At 54.3% G+C, this 16,139-nt stretch overlaps 1 protein-coding gene across 1 annotated transcript in view; it reads left to right on the forward strand.

Moving 5' to 3' along the window:
• Positions 1–8,952, forward strand: part of KY (kyphoscoliosis peptidase) — a 44,652-nt gene extending 35,700 nt beyond the window's left edge. The window contains exons 10-11 of the mRNA XM_036267412.1: positions 480–670; positions 4,618–8,952. Of these exons, the coding sequence (XP_036123305.1) occupies positions 480–670; positions 4,618–5,513 (1,087 nt within the window). The 3' untranslated portion in view covers positions 5,514–8,952. The remainder of the gene's footprint in view (positions 1–479; positions 671–4,617) is intronic.
• Positions 8,953–16,139: the final 7,187 nt, after the last annotated feature.

Genomic DNA, 16,139 nt, shown 5'->3' on the forward strand with positions numbered 1-16,139 from the left:
TGAGTCTCCCCATTGTCTTCTTGATCCCCATCACTGACCCCCAGATAGCCACGTCTGGTCGTCTGGTCGACCCGAGATTCTCCTGAAAAGCCTCCTCCGGCACAGCCGCTCAGGCATGGAGACTAGCGGGGACCATGGAGCCGGCCCACCCCAGCACTCTCTCCCTGCCTCCTTCCATCCCTGCTCCGTTCGAGTCTCTGGCTTTGAGAGCAGGGAGCTGTCGGCTGTGGCCTTCTCTAGGACAGGACCTCAGATCCTGCTCGGGCTCCTGTTTCGGGAACAGACGCTGAGGGGTCCTCTCCAGTGCCCATGTCAGGGTGGGAGATGGTGCCTCCCCACTCAGGGCGTCCGCAGGCGCCCTCCTGTGGGTGTGCTAGCCTAAAGAAGGCCCCAAGACCCCCCTGTGAGGCCCCCTCCCCCTCCACGGAGGGGGCTCAGCTCACCCACTCGGCTGCTGACCGGCTTTCCCTCCGCTCCAGCTACAACGAGTTCTACTTCCTGACGCATCCCGCACTGTTCATCGAGGACCACTTCCCCGACAACAAGAACTGGCAACTGCTTAAACCTCCTCAGTCCCTGAGGCAGTTTGAGAACAACATGTACCACAAGAGTGAGTTCTACAACAAGGGGATGCTGAGTGCCCACCCGGAGACTCCCGTGATCAGAACAGGTAACGCCGGGACAGGTGGCTGGTACCTGGCCGCAGGGGCCCTGTCCTTCCAGGCCCGTGAGCTCGGAGTAAGCTGTGTGTGTGGTGGGGGGGGTGTGCGGGGGCCACTGAGGAGCCGAGGCTGTCAGGCCATCGGTCACCCCTGCAGGGCCAGAAGCCCGCTCACACCAGCACGAACCACGAAGAGGCTGTGGTGGAACCTGCAGGGCTCCCGCCAAGGGCTGCACTCAGCCCAGCCTGTTGGGCAGCTAGAGCTGAGTTCCCCACGCTGGCTGAGCGCACCCAGCTCACGGGCAGGCAAGGACAGCCGCGGCCCTGGCCGAGCCGCCCCCCAGTTCAGAAGCTGACTGCCCTGCTGGGTTCTCTTCTCAGACCCCTGGCAGGGAGCACGGTTGGCCCAGCCGAGTCCACATCTGTGTGTCAGTGGTCTAACCGGACAGCCAGGAAGGGCAGGGGTCTCCGAGGACCAAGGGTGGGGGGAGGCTGTCTTAGGGAGGTGGCTGCTGGGCTGGGTCTTGGGAGCTGGAGTAGCGCAGGCATTGTGGTGCATGTGGACGGACCTGTTCCAGGAACGAGCTCACGCACCCCAAGCCGGGCCAAGGCTCCAGAGGGCAGTGCAGCCTCCTCAGTGCCCGGGATGCCTGTTGGCTCATCTGGTCTGGGCTCCTCCCTCCTTCCAGGCAACAGGACCCAGCCTTTTCCAGCTAGCTTCCCAGGGCTGGCAGAGCAGAACCCCAGCCGGGCTGCCCCCATGGCTGGCCTGGAGTGACATTTGTGGCCCACCTCCCCATGGGGACCACACAGGCAGCCAGCAGGGTGTGTCTGCACACTGTGAGGCCTTTGGGGGCCAGCTCCAGGGGGCCAGCACTGTGGGCCTCACAGGACTGACTCCAGAGGACGGTGTCATGCATCCTCAAGTCCCTGGTGCCTGGTTCTGGGCTGGGCATCTGGCTAGACACGCCACTCGGCTCAGCACAGCGGGGTCACTGCTCCCCCACTTCAGCAAAGGACTGCCTCCCTGTCCTCTCCCTCCCTGCTACCCGGGGGCCTGTGTACCCTCAGGAGGGAAGGCAGAGCTTGTGGGTGCCCCACCTCACATTGCAGGGGTGTTGGGGGCACCTGGGAACACAGGCTGAATTCTAACCTACCTTTTTATTTTTTTAGTCCTCACCTGAGGACATTTTTTGATATTTTGTTCAGATAGAGTGGGAGGGAGAGAGAGAGAGAGAGAAATATTGATGTGAAAGGGACACATCGAGTGGTTGCCACTCACACGACCCAACCAGGACCGGGGACAAACTGCAACCGAGGTACATGCCCTTAGCGGGAACCGAACCCGGGTCTCTCCAGACCGCAGGGAATTCTGGCATACTTTTTACAACTACAATACCTGGCGGCTCCTGCTGCCAAAATCACAGCAGGAGGCCTCTCTCTTGGAGGAGGCCTGTCCTGAGCTGGAGGCAGGATGGCCTTGTGCCTGGGGTCTTCGCAGGTGGGGAGCCTGCTGTCTGGGGGGGCCGTGGAGCCACAGGAAGAATGGGCCAGGCCACACCAGCATCCACTGAGTTGAATTTGCCCTTTCACATGACCAAAATGTAAACACTAGGTGCTTTCATAGATAGTAATCTAAAATTTGATTCCATATTCGTGATGCATATTTAAAGACTGTCACTGGTTGGAGCTAGGTATGCTAAGAGTGGGGATGGGAAGGAAGGAGAAGAGGGAAACAGGTACATGAGGCAGGACAGGAAGAGAACACAGGACAGTGCGGGGTGGAAAGCCACTGAGGGCCAAGGAGAGGGGAGGGGAGGAAGGGAAAGGGTGCAAAGGAGGTCACAGGCTCCTGCAGTTCCCAGGGGTCCCCAGCCCTTTATTTCAAGGCTTCCCAGCCATACCACTCACCTGACCCCTCTGGGTGGGCCCCCTGGCCACAGTGCCCACACCCGACAGGGAGGACAGACACGACACAGAACAAACGTGACAGCAGTGCTCAGTGCCCCTCGCAGGGGCGAGCGGCCTCCAGGGCTCAGCCTCACTGAGGAGTCCGGAAGGCTTCTCGGCAGCCAGGTCTTACTCGGAGGGAAGCAGTGGAGGGGAAGAGCGGCTGAGAGGGTCCTGGGTCTGAAGGGAGTGCCCCTGGGGGACGCGGGAGGACGCCCTGTGGCCCCGAGGAGGAGGCCCTGGCGCTGGCGAGGCTGGAGGGACAGCCCCACAAGGTTCCCCGGGTGGATGGCGCCCGCAGAAGTCAGCCAGGAGGGCAGGAAGGACACCTCTCAGGAGCCCTCAGGCGGCCTGTGCAGGCGCGGGGCGTGTTCCGCCATCAGACGTGAACTGCAGGGGCGCCTCACAGCCGCTCTGCTGTCCGCTGGACCGGACAGGCCATGAGCAGTTGAGACTGGGACAGCTCTGCCCACTGATCCGGCGGTTTAGAAGAGGAAGTGCGGGGGAAGCGTTTCAACCTAAAGAGGATAACAAGTCTTTTTTGGTCACTTTCTTTGGAGGTTACCTTGGGAAGGATGTCCCACAGGTGCTGAAGGCCGTAGACAAAAGTATAGACAAAGAAAATAGCACAAAAGCACAAAGAACCCCACAGTTAGTGCAAGAAAAGGGAAGGAATGACAGCAGAGATCAGGTGGCAGTCAGAGGGACAGGAAGAGCGCCAGGCTGGAGCAGGTGGCACACCCAAGGGGCGGAGAGGACTTCCGGAAGGGCATGGCCAGCAGCCTAGTTCTCCAAGAAAGTCACTGAGGACTTTGGGGAGTGGGGACGGAGGCCAGATTTCAGAAAACCAAACGGGTAGAGGGAAGGTGCAGAGGGGAGGGTTTGGGGAGTGAGAGGCAGGGGAAGCTTCCCAGGTGGAGGAGCCCCATGAAGAAAGCAGAGGGGAGGGGCCGACGGCTCCCTTCCCTGTCCCGCTGCCTGCCTGCGTGGGAATTCTCATTCCCAAGTTGGGGGTTGGCACTGAATGCAGTAGCTGGAATCGGGGTTGAGGCGGCTCGTGGCAGATTAAATGGGAAGTCTCGGGGCACTTGTCCTAGAGCCTGGTTGGCTTTCCGCCTCCCCAGCAAGAGCACTGGCACCCCAGACTTGGGTGAAGTCACTGTGAGCATGGATCAGACAGCCTGTCTCCCTCCAGTGTGACCACCCATGCGCGGGGCCGGGGAGGTTGCTGGAACAGGACCAGAACAGAGCGCTGACCACCTGTCCCGAGAAGTAATTACCAAGAAGGGGGATGATACAACTGCAGGGTATGGGGCAAGGCAGAGGGAGGGTCAATGCCGAAGACCCTCCCTCGCACCCACTGACTCTCCCCGCCACAAACACGGCTGAGACATGCCCATGAGAGAAGCAAGGGGTGGGCAGGGGTGGGCAAGGAGGCAGCCCCTCCCTCTGAGCACAGTCCGCAGGAGTGAAGCCATTCCAAACAATTTTTAAGGAAATGTGTCGACAGGACAGCTGCTGACACTGTGGTGAAGAGATGCTGGAGGGAGTGGTGTGAAAGCAAGGCTCAGGACTTGGAGGAGATGGTCAGAGGTGGCTGTCCACCCAGCGCTCCGGGCCCTCCTTGCTCCGGGCCCCCTCCCCCGCTCTGAAGCAGACTAGGCCTCCTTGCGCCTTCATCCAATGTGAATCAAATGAGGACAGTTAGCACATACAGCTGGGGGCAGATATCTTTCTTAAGACCCCAGCTTTCAAATCCCCCAAAGAGAACCGCCTAAAGGGGGTAAGGGGACCCTTCCAGTGGTGTGCTGCAGCTGGCTTATGTCATGTTCAGGGACATCACATTGGATGCTTAAAACCAGTCATGGGGAAAGTATTTACACCATGGAAATGGGCCAGCACTACAAGTCAGGGCTTTTTCATTCAGAGAGCCAGTTGTTAAACATTTGCCTGCCCGTCATCACAGCCCGAACCCATCTCACTTGACCTTGGCTTTCTCTCCACAGTGAATGGGAAGGCCACAATCACCATAGAGAGCTGTGCCCCAACACTGTTCATGTTTATGCTCAATGGCAAGCAGGAGCACGGGCTGCTGAGCCTCCAGAAGAACGGGATGAAGCTGGAGGTCTACCCTCCAACCATGGGCACCCACAAGCTGCAGATCTTTGCCAAAGGCAACTCCGACATCTACAGCTCCGTGCTGGAGTACACACTCAAGTGTAACTACGTGGACTTGGGTATCCAGCTGCCAGCTGAGCTGCACCAGCCCGTGGGCCCCAGTTGGTTCTCGGAGCAAATGGGCATCCTGAAGCCCTCCCACCCTGACCCCATCATCCACACCAGTGATGGGCGCTGCTGTGTCAGCTTCGGCGTGGAGGAGGGCATCAGCGTCCTGGCTTCCCTGCATGGGGACGACGGCCCCATCACCGAGGAGACACAGCGGCGCTATATCTTCCAGCTGCACCGGGAGAAGCGGATAGAGCTGAAAGTCCAGCTGCCCCATGCCGGCAAGTTTGCCCTCAAGATCTTCGTCAAGAAGAGGCAGGAACCGGGCAACTACGTCTTTGTCTTCAATTATCTCCTGTGCTGTACCAACACCAAGGTGAACTGGCCCATGTTCCCTGAGAGCTTTGGCAACTGGGGGCAGGACAATGAGCTGCTGGAGCCTCTGTCGGGCGTACTGCCCGCCAATCGGAACGTCTCGTTCAAGTTGAAGCTGCACGGAGTGGCCAAGGCTCTGGTGAAGGGGCAGGACACGTGGCCCCTGACCCTGAATGGCGAGGGGTACTGGGAGGGCAGCTGCAGCACGGCCGGCTGCCAAGAAGTCTATGTCATGGTGCTGGAGAACGCCAACCACAACTTCTATTCCTACATCCTGAAATACAAAGTGAACGACCAGTGAGGGCCCGAGCCCCGGGCCCCCCTCCAGGGAGGGCCCAGGGGAAGTGCAGAGAGCCCCGGACACCCCTGTATCTGCATGAAATCCCTTCTAGGCCTCTGCCTCCACCTCCCTGCTCTGCCACAGGAGCTGTGACGTTTGTGTTCTGATGGCTTCACCCCGTTGTGGCGATGGCCGATGGCCAAGGGGACAGAGGCAAAGGCCCTTTAGAAGAAAAAGGTGCTATGTAAATCCAAAGCATTGTGAACTGTCCGCCGCTGCCCAGACGCCCCCTTCTCGTATTCATGCTGTCGTCGTTGTTATAGGGTTGCTGTGGGACAGCTGGGGTGTGGCCCAGGCTGAGAGCTCTCCACGAGACGGTGAGAGAATTTATTCTCCTTCAGGCCCCAGAGGGACGTGATTTGCAAGGATGAGTCCTCTTCGATCCCAGAGCCCTCCCAGGGGCATGACAGTGTTTCTCACCCACTCCTGCACCCCAGGGAAGGACCACCTTCCACATTCCTGCTGCCTCTTCATCAGGTGCTTCTTGCTCTTCGGGAGCCCTGGGGGACAAGAAGGTGTGAAGAGGAAGCCAGCACCCCCAACCGGCTGGAGGCTGGCGGCCCCCACCTTCCCCGTGTGTGCGGAGAAGTTCCCAGGAGACTGCGAAGCAGGGAGAAGCCGTGCTCCGTCCTGGGTGTCCTGGGGGGGCACCACGGCAGTCTCGCAGCCTGAGTCTGCAGGATGACACCCCCGGCTCTACTCTCAGAGGGGCGCCGGACAGCTGGCTCCATTGGGAGCGACCCTCCGGGCCCTCTCCGAGCCTGCCCCCTCACAGGGAGCCTGCCAGCGCCTGGGGAGCCTTGTCGGTAACCCTAAGTAGAGACCTGGGCAGAGAGGCCAGGTGGGGGAGCATTGCGACACTACGATGCCAAGTAGACCCCCAGATTATAGGGCTCCACAGGCCCCCGGGAGTCCTGCCAGCAAAGCCACAGCAGGGGGACCTCAACTGGCCCTGGGAGCAGTCCCTCCCCATCTCCCTTCCTCCCTTTCTCTGACAAGAGAAACCCTCGGGGTCCCACCTTCTGTGGGGACAGTTCAGAGCCTCTTGCTTGCTCAGGTCCGAGAGGCCGCCACTGCCCAGCTGGCCCTCAGCAGCACCTCTGGCAGGCATCGCCATGGCAACAGTGAAAGGCTGGCTCCAGTGAGGGCAGTGGAGAGGGAAGGATGGAGGATGCCCCCGTGGCTGACGCATCACCATCCTGGCACACAGAGCTTCTCGAGGTGGGCCCTGCTGACCTCCTGGCACCGCAGCTCTGTGGCCTCTGCCTATCTCAGTGCCCCGCCGCCGCTGACAGCCAGCACTGCCCATCACTCTCCCCCACTGCCACTCCAATTGCCCCCAGGCTCAGCTGCAACCAGGGCCAGCCGGGGGCCTCACAGCCTCCTCTGCCTGCGCCCTCACCCTTGTGTATTCAGCTGACGTCTGGGGCACTACTGTGCTGCATGCTGGGGCTGCAGAGGAAACAAGGGGCCCTGCCCCTGCCATCCCAGAGCCCAGGGCGGGTGGCAGCAGCCTCCTCACCCTGACCTGTCTGAAGTTCTAGGCTCCCAACTCTTCAGTCCATCATCCCCCTGGGCTCCCTCCCCAAAGTTCCCCACAGCCACCCAGCATGGACCTGGCCCAGAGCAATGTCACAGCAGTGCCCATCCTCCACCAGGCTAGAGGCCCTGGGACAGGAGGGGGCACCCCCATGGGGGCTGAGTTTCCCTGCCTTCTGGCAGGGTCAGCACCATGTCACTCACCTGGAGAGCACTCAAAAGCCCAGGAGAAGGAACCACCGCGCACCACAACAGGTAAAAAAGGGAACTCTTTACACCCTGAAAGCAGCCTTTTCTCACACCTTTGATTTTATGGGCTGAAAGAAATGTGCTGTTTCATCAAAATAAATAAGTGCCTTCAATGAGTCATGTCACTCACTGGACCCAGAGCTGGCTGCCTCCTACTGAGAAGGACACGCATCTTTTTTAAAACAATATATTTAATCAATATGTTCTGGAGCATGCAGATGATGCCACCCAGCAAAACAGGAGCTGTCTGGAGAACGGAGACAGAGGCCCAGCCTCTCAAAGTGCCTGCAGGGCATCTGAGTGCCCTTCCCTCATCTTTTACTCAGGCAGCCCCTTTGTAAGACAACTGCAGACACCGTCGGAAAATCACCTGCATTTCTCCCCACTGAAGTAAAAATACATGAAATGAAATCCCATATTCATGCATTTTTACACGCATGCTGCTCAGGGTAGGATTTGGGGTTGCATTTTGAAGTCTTTTATTCAAATCTGCGGCTTTGTTTCCTGGTCCATGAGTCCCAGCAGCCGGTGGAATGACACGGACGCCCCCTGGTGCCCGACGTGAGGAGCTGTCGTCGCTGCACATCGCGAGACTGAACCTATCGCCAGGGTTTTTCCGCAGAATTTGTAAAATGCTGCTGCGATATTTGTTAAATTCACTTGGTGCTCTCTCGTGGCTTCTCAGTGTTTCCTTGTGTGTGCACCGAGCACATTTTTGCCACGCACAAGCTGTGAAGTGAGCGTGGGGGACTGCCTAGCGAGAAGACACAGAATATAATAGGATGTGGGCATGCTTGGCCCGGGAATCCCGTCTTGAAACAGAAACACTGGACATAAGACAGGATGGGACAGCTTTGACCACACTCATGACTATACCAGTAAAGGACTGAAGCCGATCAAACCCAGAGATTTGGCCGGCCAGTCCCAGGATGGCCAGCCCTCAGGCCACAGGTGGAAGGGTGCGGAGGGTCCCCAAGGGAGGGAGCATGCTCCCGCAAGCAGGCTACAACCACAACTGCAATTAACTTCTTTTCAGCATGTTTCAAAAGCGGCACCAGCGCAGCTGGACTCCGTTTGCAGTCTGATTGTGATCATTGTGAGCTCCCCATGTGTTACATTGTCCCACCAGGACAAACTCCGCACACACAGCCTGCTGAGATTAAAGGGAAATAAATAGATTAACTGAAGCTTGAAGGATTTAGGCTAGACATAAAGAACTGTTTCCTGTAGTTGAGCAGGAGGGACGCGTTGCTGAGAAAGTTTGTGAAATCCTCTTCTCTAAAGGACTTGGAAAGTGGAAAAGTTTTCCCAGTGGTCTGGGGTTTGGAAGCCACACCCACTGCAAGGACTAGGTTTTCAACAGACCTGTTAACCTTGAAACACACGTACTTGATCCCCTGCCGCAAACAGGGTGAGCGGTGTGGCGGAGTCCTTTGCTATTGGCAAAGTGTTCCGCGGTGGCGAGCATCTGTGTCCCCCACCAGTTTATCTGAGGTCTATCATGTTTTCTCCTTTGGAACTACTAGTCGGACATCTGTAAGAGGTGGTTACTTTTCATAACGCGTGCATCGGGGTGTGTGGGCCGGTAGCTGTGGAGTATGCTTTTCCCACATTGTTGCTGGTGTTGTTTTTCAATAAAATTTATATTCATTTGTATCCAACAATGTAATTATCGATCCATTCTTATCATTGCTCTCACAAGAGGGGGGGGGGAATACACACACACAGGAAGAAACACTTTCATGTTCAAAGGAAGCCCTAGGAAAAAAGAAAATCAATGTCCCAGCCATTTGAATGTGATGGTGAGATGCAAATGGAATGTCAGGCAAATAGTGATTCCACATTAAAGAAAGCGTAATTAGGTTAGCTCCGGCCCCTCTCTGGCGCACACGCCTTTGAAGAACATGAAGGCGGCATTTCTTTCATTGAATCTTGTTTAACTTGAAATTTTTAAAGTCAATCCTAATTTCTGTTTTTAGTGGGAGAGAGAGAAAAAAATCTCCCCAAAATGCCTATCACCCTACTTTTTTTGTTGTTTTGAATATACATAAATATATATTTCTTGATATTCATGTACATGGAGAAACTTTCCAGCAGGCTTTCTAAACAGATTATTCATAAATGAGACATTTAGGGAAATATAGAAAATGAAAATCGAGACACTTCTAGGAAACTGCCGTAACCATGGAGACCATTCTCCTAGCTGTGGTGTGAAGGACAAAAAGAATGTGTGTTCCCAAAGCCGGCCCCGTGGTGGCCCTCAGCGGCCAGATCCAGGATCGTGATGAGTCCCGGCACGCTTCTCCTTTGAGAGGAGGCCCGCAGGTGGACTGTGTCTTTAACAGCATATTTAAGGGACATCAGAAGAAACAGTCTTCCACATAACAGAAGGAGGAAACTCTCAAATTATTAGAAGAGTCTGAAAATGCCAACCCCGAGGCTGAATGGACGACCTCTAACGTCCCTTCCAGTCCGGAGAGTCTGTGATGCTGTGTCTCCGAGAACAGATGCTGGCAGGCAGTAGACCTGGGACTGTCAGTTGCGGGACATCTGAAGGGCCCTGCTGTGTTAAGAGCCTGCCCCGCAGCCCCTAGAAGAGTGTGCTGCTGGCTTCCCTCCTGCCTGAGGGCAAGGGGCTGGAGAGAGCCCGGCCTCAGGACCACGAGGGAAGCAACAGCCCTGAAAGAATGTTGCTTCTCTCTGATTTTGCAGAACTAAAGAAAACTGGAAGTCAGGCAGCAACAGAGGTGTCCTCTCTTGGATGTCTCACAGGCATCTGAGTCAAAAGAGAATGAACCAAAGTCACTTTTCTTTCCCAGATTACCACCAACTCCTCCTGGGCCCCCAGTGCAGTAAATGCACCCCCCCCCCAGGTACCTAAGTCAAACCCCTGGTGGCCACTAATGACCACCCCGCCATCCCCCCACCACCCACCCCCAGTGATGAAATCTGGTCTGTGCTGGCTGTGTCTCCTATCTGACCTACTCTTCCAACTCCATGTCCACTCACTGCACGGCCTTTGCCAATAGCCAAGCCCTCCTCATATCTCCGTTACACTGTTGTGGTTGCCGCCTGTGATGGTATGAACCCTCCACCCGCCCCAGACTCCCCATGCTTCCTCTTATATGAACTCCAGGACTACTGGGTTGTGTTGGGACCAGGTTTCCGTGAAAGCCTTCCAGAAGAAGTTTGCCGTCTATGAAGAAGGCATAATTTGTGTCAGGCACTGATGGAAAAGGTAGGTCTTCAAACAAAACTGATTTTACTGGGAGGCTCCTTTTTCTGGGCTCTGCCGTCTTCACTCCCAGGTGATAGTGTGTAGGGTGGCTCTGAGCACCACAGCCGATGGGGATCTGAGACAGGGTGCAGCGGTGCAGCCCCGAAGGTGATAATAGGTCAGATTGTCCAGAGGAGAACGGCCACCAGAGAATGTCCACCCTGCTGGTGACGGTGGGTGACAGAGGACGCTCAGGGACTCTTTGGGGCCACAAATAGTTTTATGGAATTTCCTTTTCTCGATCTAATTAGGATTCCTGCCCAGATTTCTCCCACCACCAGCCCTGTTTAAAGGAGATCCTGTAACCTATGCTGGGTGCTTCTGTTGAAAAGTACACAGATGAAGCTGAAGGCATCTGCTGGTCCCACTCAAACCAAGCCCAACAAATAAACCTTTCTGCAAGAAAGCTCCTAAACCCCAGGAGAACATGCCGTCTTAGGAAAGAACTGTGGAAAGGCGAATCTTTGATTATTTAAGAGCAAAATGCATAAACATTTTCTACCCTATGTGGGACTATCTTCAGGAGAGCTGCTATTTTAGAAAGCAATGCTCAAGCGAAGCCAGAGCTTCCTCGAGCAAGGTTGTCCTCGGGGCTGATTCTCTAGGGAACACCTGCGGGGTGAGGTGTCCGAGACAAAGAGCCTGGAGGTTCTTGGTGTATCTGGTGGCAAAGCTAAGTCATGAGGGTTTGAGAAGGAGAAGGAAACTCAGACAGGGCCTGCCAAGTGGTTTGATGCCTTACCTTAAACCAGCTTTCCAGATGTTTGGCCACTGTTGCCTGGTTAAGAAGGATTCTGAGGTCACATCGAGCTCTGCAGGAAAGAGTGTTGTGATTAGCTAGCAATCCACGGACACACAATTGAAGTGAGGTATGCCATGCATGTGCCAATCCTGACTTCAAGGCAGACAAATCAGGCTAAGACCAAAATAACAAAGGAGGTTATTCAGATCCTCGGGCGAGCCCCGGCTTCCCAGCAGCCTAGCCCACTGACTGACAACCCGTCAACTCCAAGTCATGGGCTCCGGGAGGACGCCACCCAGCGTGCCCACCTTAGCACACAAGAGCACGGACATGTCACTCGAGGAGGAAGGAGCCCGAGCCAACCTTGTTAGCTATTTCATCGCCATGATCAAACAATACCTTGCATTTGGAATAAGTGATCAGTAAATGTTTGAAGTGAACATCAATTTGCCGTTTCAAAAATGAATTCATACATCACTGGATTTATTTACATGGCTGTTGACCAAAAAGACTGTTGAGTTACAACCTCTAAATAGTCATGTCCTCCTTCATTCCAGTTCGCGGACACAGCACAGGCCAGGCGGCGAGCTCCCGGGCCCTCTGGGAAGTGTGTTTACAGGGGGAGAGACGGCCACCTGGCTTGGCGTGCTCGCGGTGTTCGCCTCCACGAAGCAATCAGGGCAACTGATCGATCCGAGGGGCGCTTCTTCTCGGGGACTCTGCCTTCAGCTCCTGCTGGGATCGCTTTGTTTCCATCAGGGGCACAGCTGACTGCCTTTGTGACACAAGGAATCAGCCATCATTTCACCCCGGCTGTGCGGGGACCGAGGCAGGTGCACCCCTCCAGGGTGGCAGGGAGGGCTGTGGAGAAGCTTGTGGAGTGCGGGCAGCGGGGCAGCCACACGGTGAGTGACCAGGCACAATGGGGCACCTAATGTAGCACAGATGGTGGGAGTGAGGGGCCCCTGGCAGCTCCCACATGCACAAAGAAGGGTGATCAGGGAAAATAAGGAAATGTCTGTTTAATGCAAAATGAATGCAGAGTTGCAAACTGCCCAGTGAACGCTTTGCGATGTATTTGTATGTATGTGAGCACCCGGAGGATCTGAATTAACATTTTATGATATTATGAAAAATTAAGTGTAGCCAAGATGCCAGAGGCATTCGGAGGCTGTTCCCCACCCCCATATCCTCTGACCGCCGCCTGGGGGCTGGGACGAGCGTGGGCACCAGGCACGCTTGGCATCCACTTCATCAGCACCAGACCCCCTTCCGTCTCCCCGGAGAAACACAGTGAGGAGAAGAGTAACCTGGTCAGGGGAGGAAGTCCACTCTGACAGTAAAAGCGCTGCTTGACATTTTAAAAGCTCAATGACAGTGTTAAAAAATCACTTCTGAAAGAAGCCAGTGGGGAGTGGAGAAATGGGAGGAGGGCATGGGAGGTACATGGTGATGGACGGAGACTTGACTTGGGGTGGTGAACACACAATACAGTGCACAGATGATGTGTTGTAGAATTGTGCACCTGAAATTGGTATAATTTTGTTAACCAGTGTCACCCCCAATACATTCAATAAAAAGGAAAAATAAAAGAAGCAAATAGGCTTCTTTCTGGAAAGATGGTCTCTCAGCCGCAGGCTCCTGTTTGACTAAAAGTCAGGAGCCCTTACTGTAGGATCGAAGGTTCTGCTTCCTTCTCCAAACGAGGATGTAACTGGGGAAGCCTGCGGCTAGCTGGGGACCCTCCTCACAGAGCTCAGCGTCCTGAGGCTGGGGAGGCCGGGGTCAGACCCTGTGGGACACAGCGGGAGGGTACACGGGTAATAGTGCTGCCCCTGCCTGTAATCGGCCACACCACCGGCACCTACCCCAGCTCTGCCACCCCTCAGAGGCCCTTGGCAAGTTACTGAACCTCCTGTCTTAGCTTCCTTCAAAGTAAAATGTGACTGACACTCAGAGCCCTGACCATGTACATTTCTTGTGGGGATGGAATGAGTTAACACTCCACAGGGCACAGAACTGTCCCCGGCACATAGAAGTGCTCAGTGAGGGTGAGCGGCCATCACCCCCATGACACAGTTGTCACCCACATTATGAGGATGATACTGACATGTTGTGTGTTGTTCCCTGAGGAATCCAAAGGCCCGGGCCCCTCATGAAATCATAGAACTCACTGATTTCAGGCTCTAAGAAAAGAAATCCTGTTTCCAACGCCTGACCACCCTGCCTCTCCTAGAATCCTCCCAGAGACCAGGAGCTCACCACTCTGCAAGACAGCTGTTGCATTATTAGACACCTCTGTTCCAAAGGCCCTCCCTCACACATAACTGCCTTCAATTGGACCAGGTGAGCCAACCTGCCCACTGACTCATAACCTTACCTATTCTGTTCAGGACCACCATGTGGCAGGAGACCTGAGCCACCCGTACAAAGCCTGGATCCAGTCTGGGTTCTGGGAGCCAGGTAGAACAGCTGTAACTTAGAGAGAGAAAAAGAAAAGGAAAATCTCCCACTCAAGAAGAACTGCAAACCAACATCTGAAACCACAGAAAAACAATAATGATTAAAAATATATACAGTGATACCTCGGTTCTCGAACATAATTCGTTCCAGGAGGACGGTCGAGAACCGAATTGTTCGAGAACCGAAGCAATGAAACCCAATAGGAAAGCGTGACTCCACAAAGCGTGACTCTCTCTCTGCACTCACACTGATGACGCAAGCAAGGCGCGCTGGGCCGAATGAACGCCATTCGGCTCAACTCGGCTCATCTCGGAAGTTCGAGTTCCAAATATTTGTTCGGATTCCGAGACAAAAGTTTCTCGAATCTCCTGGTCGAATACCGATTTGGTCGAAAACCGAGGCGTTCGAGAACCGAGGTATCACTGTACACAGACTTCCGGTCAAGATGGCAGGTAGGTAAACGCGGTATCGTGTCCTCCCACAACCACATCAAAGTTACAACTAAACTACAGAACAACCATCATTCAAAACCGTGTGAAATCACGCTGAATGGAAGTCCTACAATTACGGGATTAAAGCAGCAGCCACATCCAGACTGGTAGGAGGGGCGGCGGCAGAGCGACCGGCTGGTCCCACACCCACGTGTGGCGGATAAAAATCAGGAGGCTCCCGCGGCTGGGAAGGTCCTTCCTGAGGACTGAGGGGTCCCCGTCCCACACCAGGTGCCCCGCTCAGGGTTCCAGTGCCAGGAAGAGAAGTCCCCATAACTTCTGGCTGGAAAAACCAGCGGGAACTGAGGCTCAGGGAGGCTGAGGTGGCTGGAGCCCCAGGCAGCTCCTTAAAGGGCCCGCGCACGGACTTATCGGACTCTCTCCCTCTAAGCTTGGAGGGGAGGCAGCTCGAGGGGCGCCAGAGACATACAGGGAAGAACTGAGCTGTTTGGTACTGGAGCGAGGGTTGGAGAGGGGCTTTCTCAGGGACAAACGTGCTGTCAGAGGCCTTTGTTCCTTTGGTGAACCCTTCCCGGGGGCGGCAGACAGCCGCCATATCTGGGACTCCAGCAACCTGGCTCACACTGGTAGCCCCGCCCTGGTGATTCCCTGAGGCCCCGCCCCGCCCCACCCAACTTTCAAGCCCACCCAAGTTGTTGCCACTTGCTTAACCATAGGATTGGCCTGTCTTGGATCCTGCTTCAGGTTTTTCCTAAATTCTTTCAAATGAGCAGCATCTGGTCTCAGCTAGCCCCATACCTCTCATTAAGTAATACACTGAAACAAACACAGGGAGGCAGCCAAAATGAGGAGACAAAGAAACAGGTCCCAAATGAAAGAACAGAACAAAACCCCAAGAAAAGAACTAAGCGAAATGGAGATAAGCAACCTAACAGATGCTGAGTTCAAAATACTGCTTATAAGGATGCTCAATGAACTTAGTGAGAACCTCAGTGAACTTAGGGAGGGCCTCAAGAGCATAAAAAAGGACCAGTCAGAAATCATGGATGCACAGTTAGAATTGAAGGAGGCATTAACTGAAATAAAGAATAATTTACACAGCTTCAATAATAGAGGACGTAAATCCAAGGAGCAAACCATCGATTTGGAATATAAGGAAGCAAAAAATCCCCAATCAGAACAGCAAAAAGAAAAAAGAATCCAAAAAAATGAGGATAGTGTAAGGAGCCTCTGGGACAACTTCAAGCGCGCCAACATTTGCATCTTGGGGGTGCCAGAAGGAGTAAAGCGAGAACAAGAAATTGAAAACCTGTTTGAAACAATAATGGCAGAAAACTTCCCTAACTTGGTGAAGGAAACAGACATACAAGTCCAGGAAGCACAGAGAGTCCCAAACAAGATGAACCCCAAGAGGCACACACCAAGACACATCATCATCAAAATGCAAAAGGTTCAAGACAAAGAGAGAATCTGAAAAGCAGCAAGAGAAAGGCAGCTAGTTACCTACAAGGGAGTTCCCATAAGGCTGTCAGCTGATTTCTCAAAAGAAACTTTGCAGGTCAGAAGGGAGTGGTAAGAAATATTCAGAGTGATGAAAAGCAAGAACCTACAACCAAGATTACTCTATCCTGCAAAGCTGTCATTTAGAATCGATGACCATATAAAGAGTTTCCCAGACAAGGAAAAGTTAAAGGATTTCATCACCACCAAATCGTTATTATATGAAATGATGAAGGGTCTTTTTGAAGAAAAAGATAAAATATATGAACAAACAAAATGGCAATGAATATATATCTATCGACAATGGAATCTACAAACAAAATGAACAGGCAGAACAGAAACATTCTCATAGATACAGAGAACAT

The sequence above is a fragment of the Molossus molossus genome, unplaced genomic scaffold (assembly GCF_014108415.1).
Source record: "Molossus molossus isolate mMolMol1 unplaced genomic scaffold, mMolMol1.p scaffold_m16_p_18, whole genome shotgun sequence".
Taxonomy (NCBI): domain Eukaryota; kingdom Metazoa; phylum Chordata; class Mammalia; order Chiroptera; family Molossidae; genus Molossus; species Molossus molossus.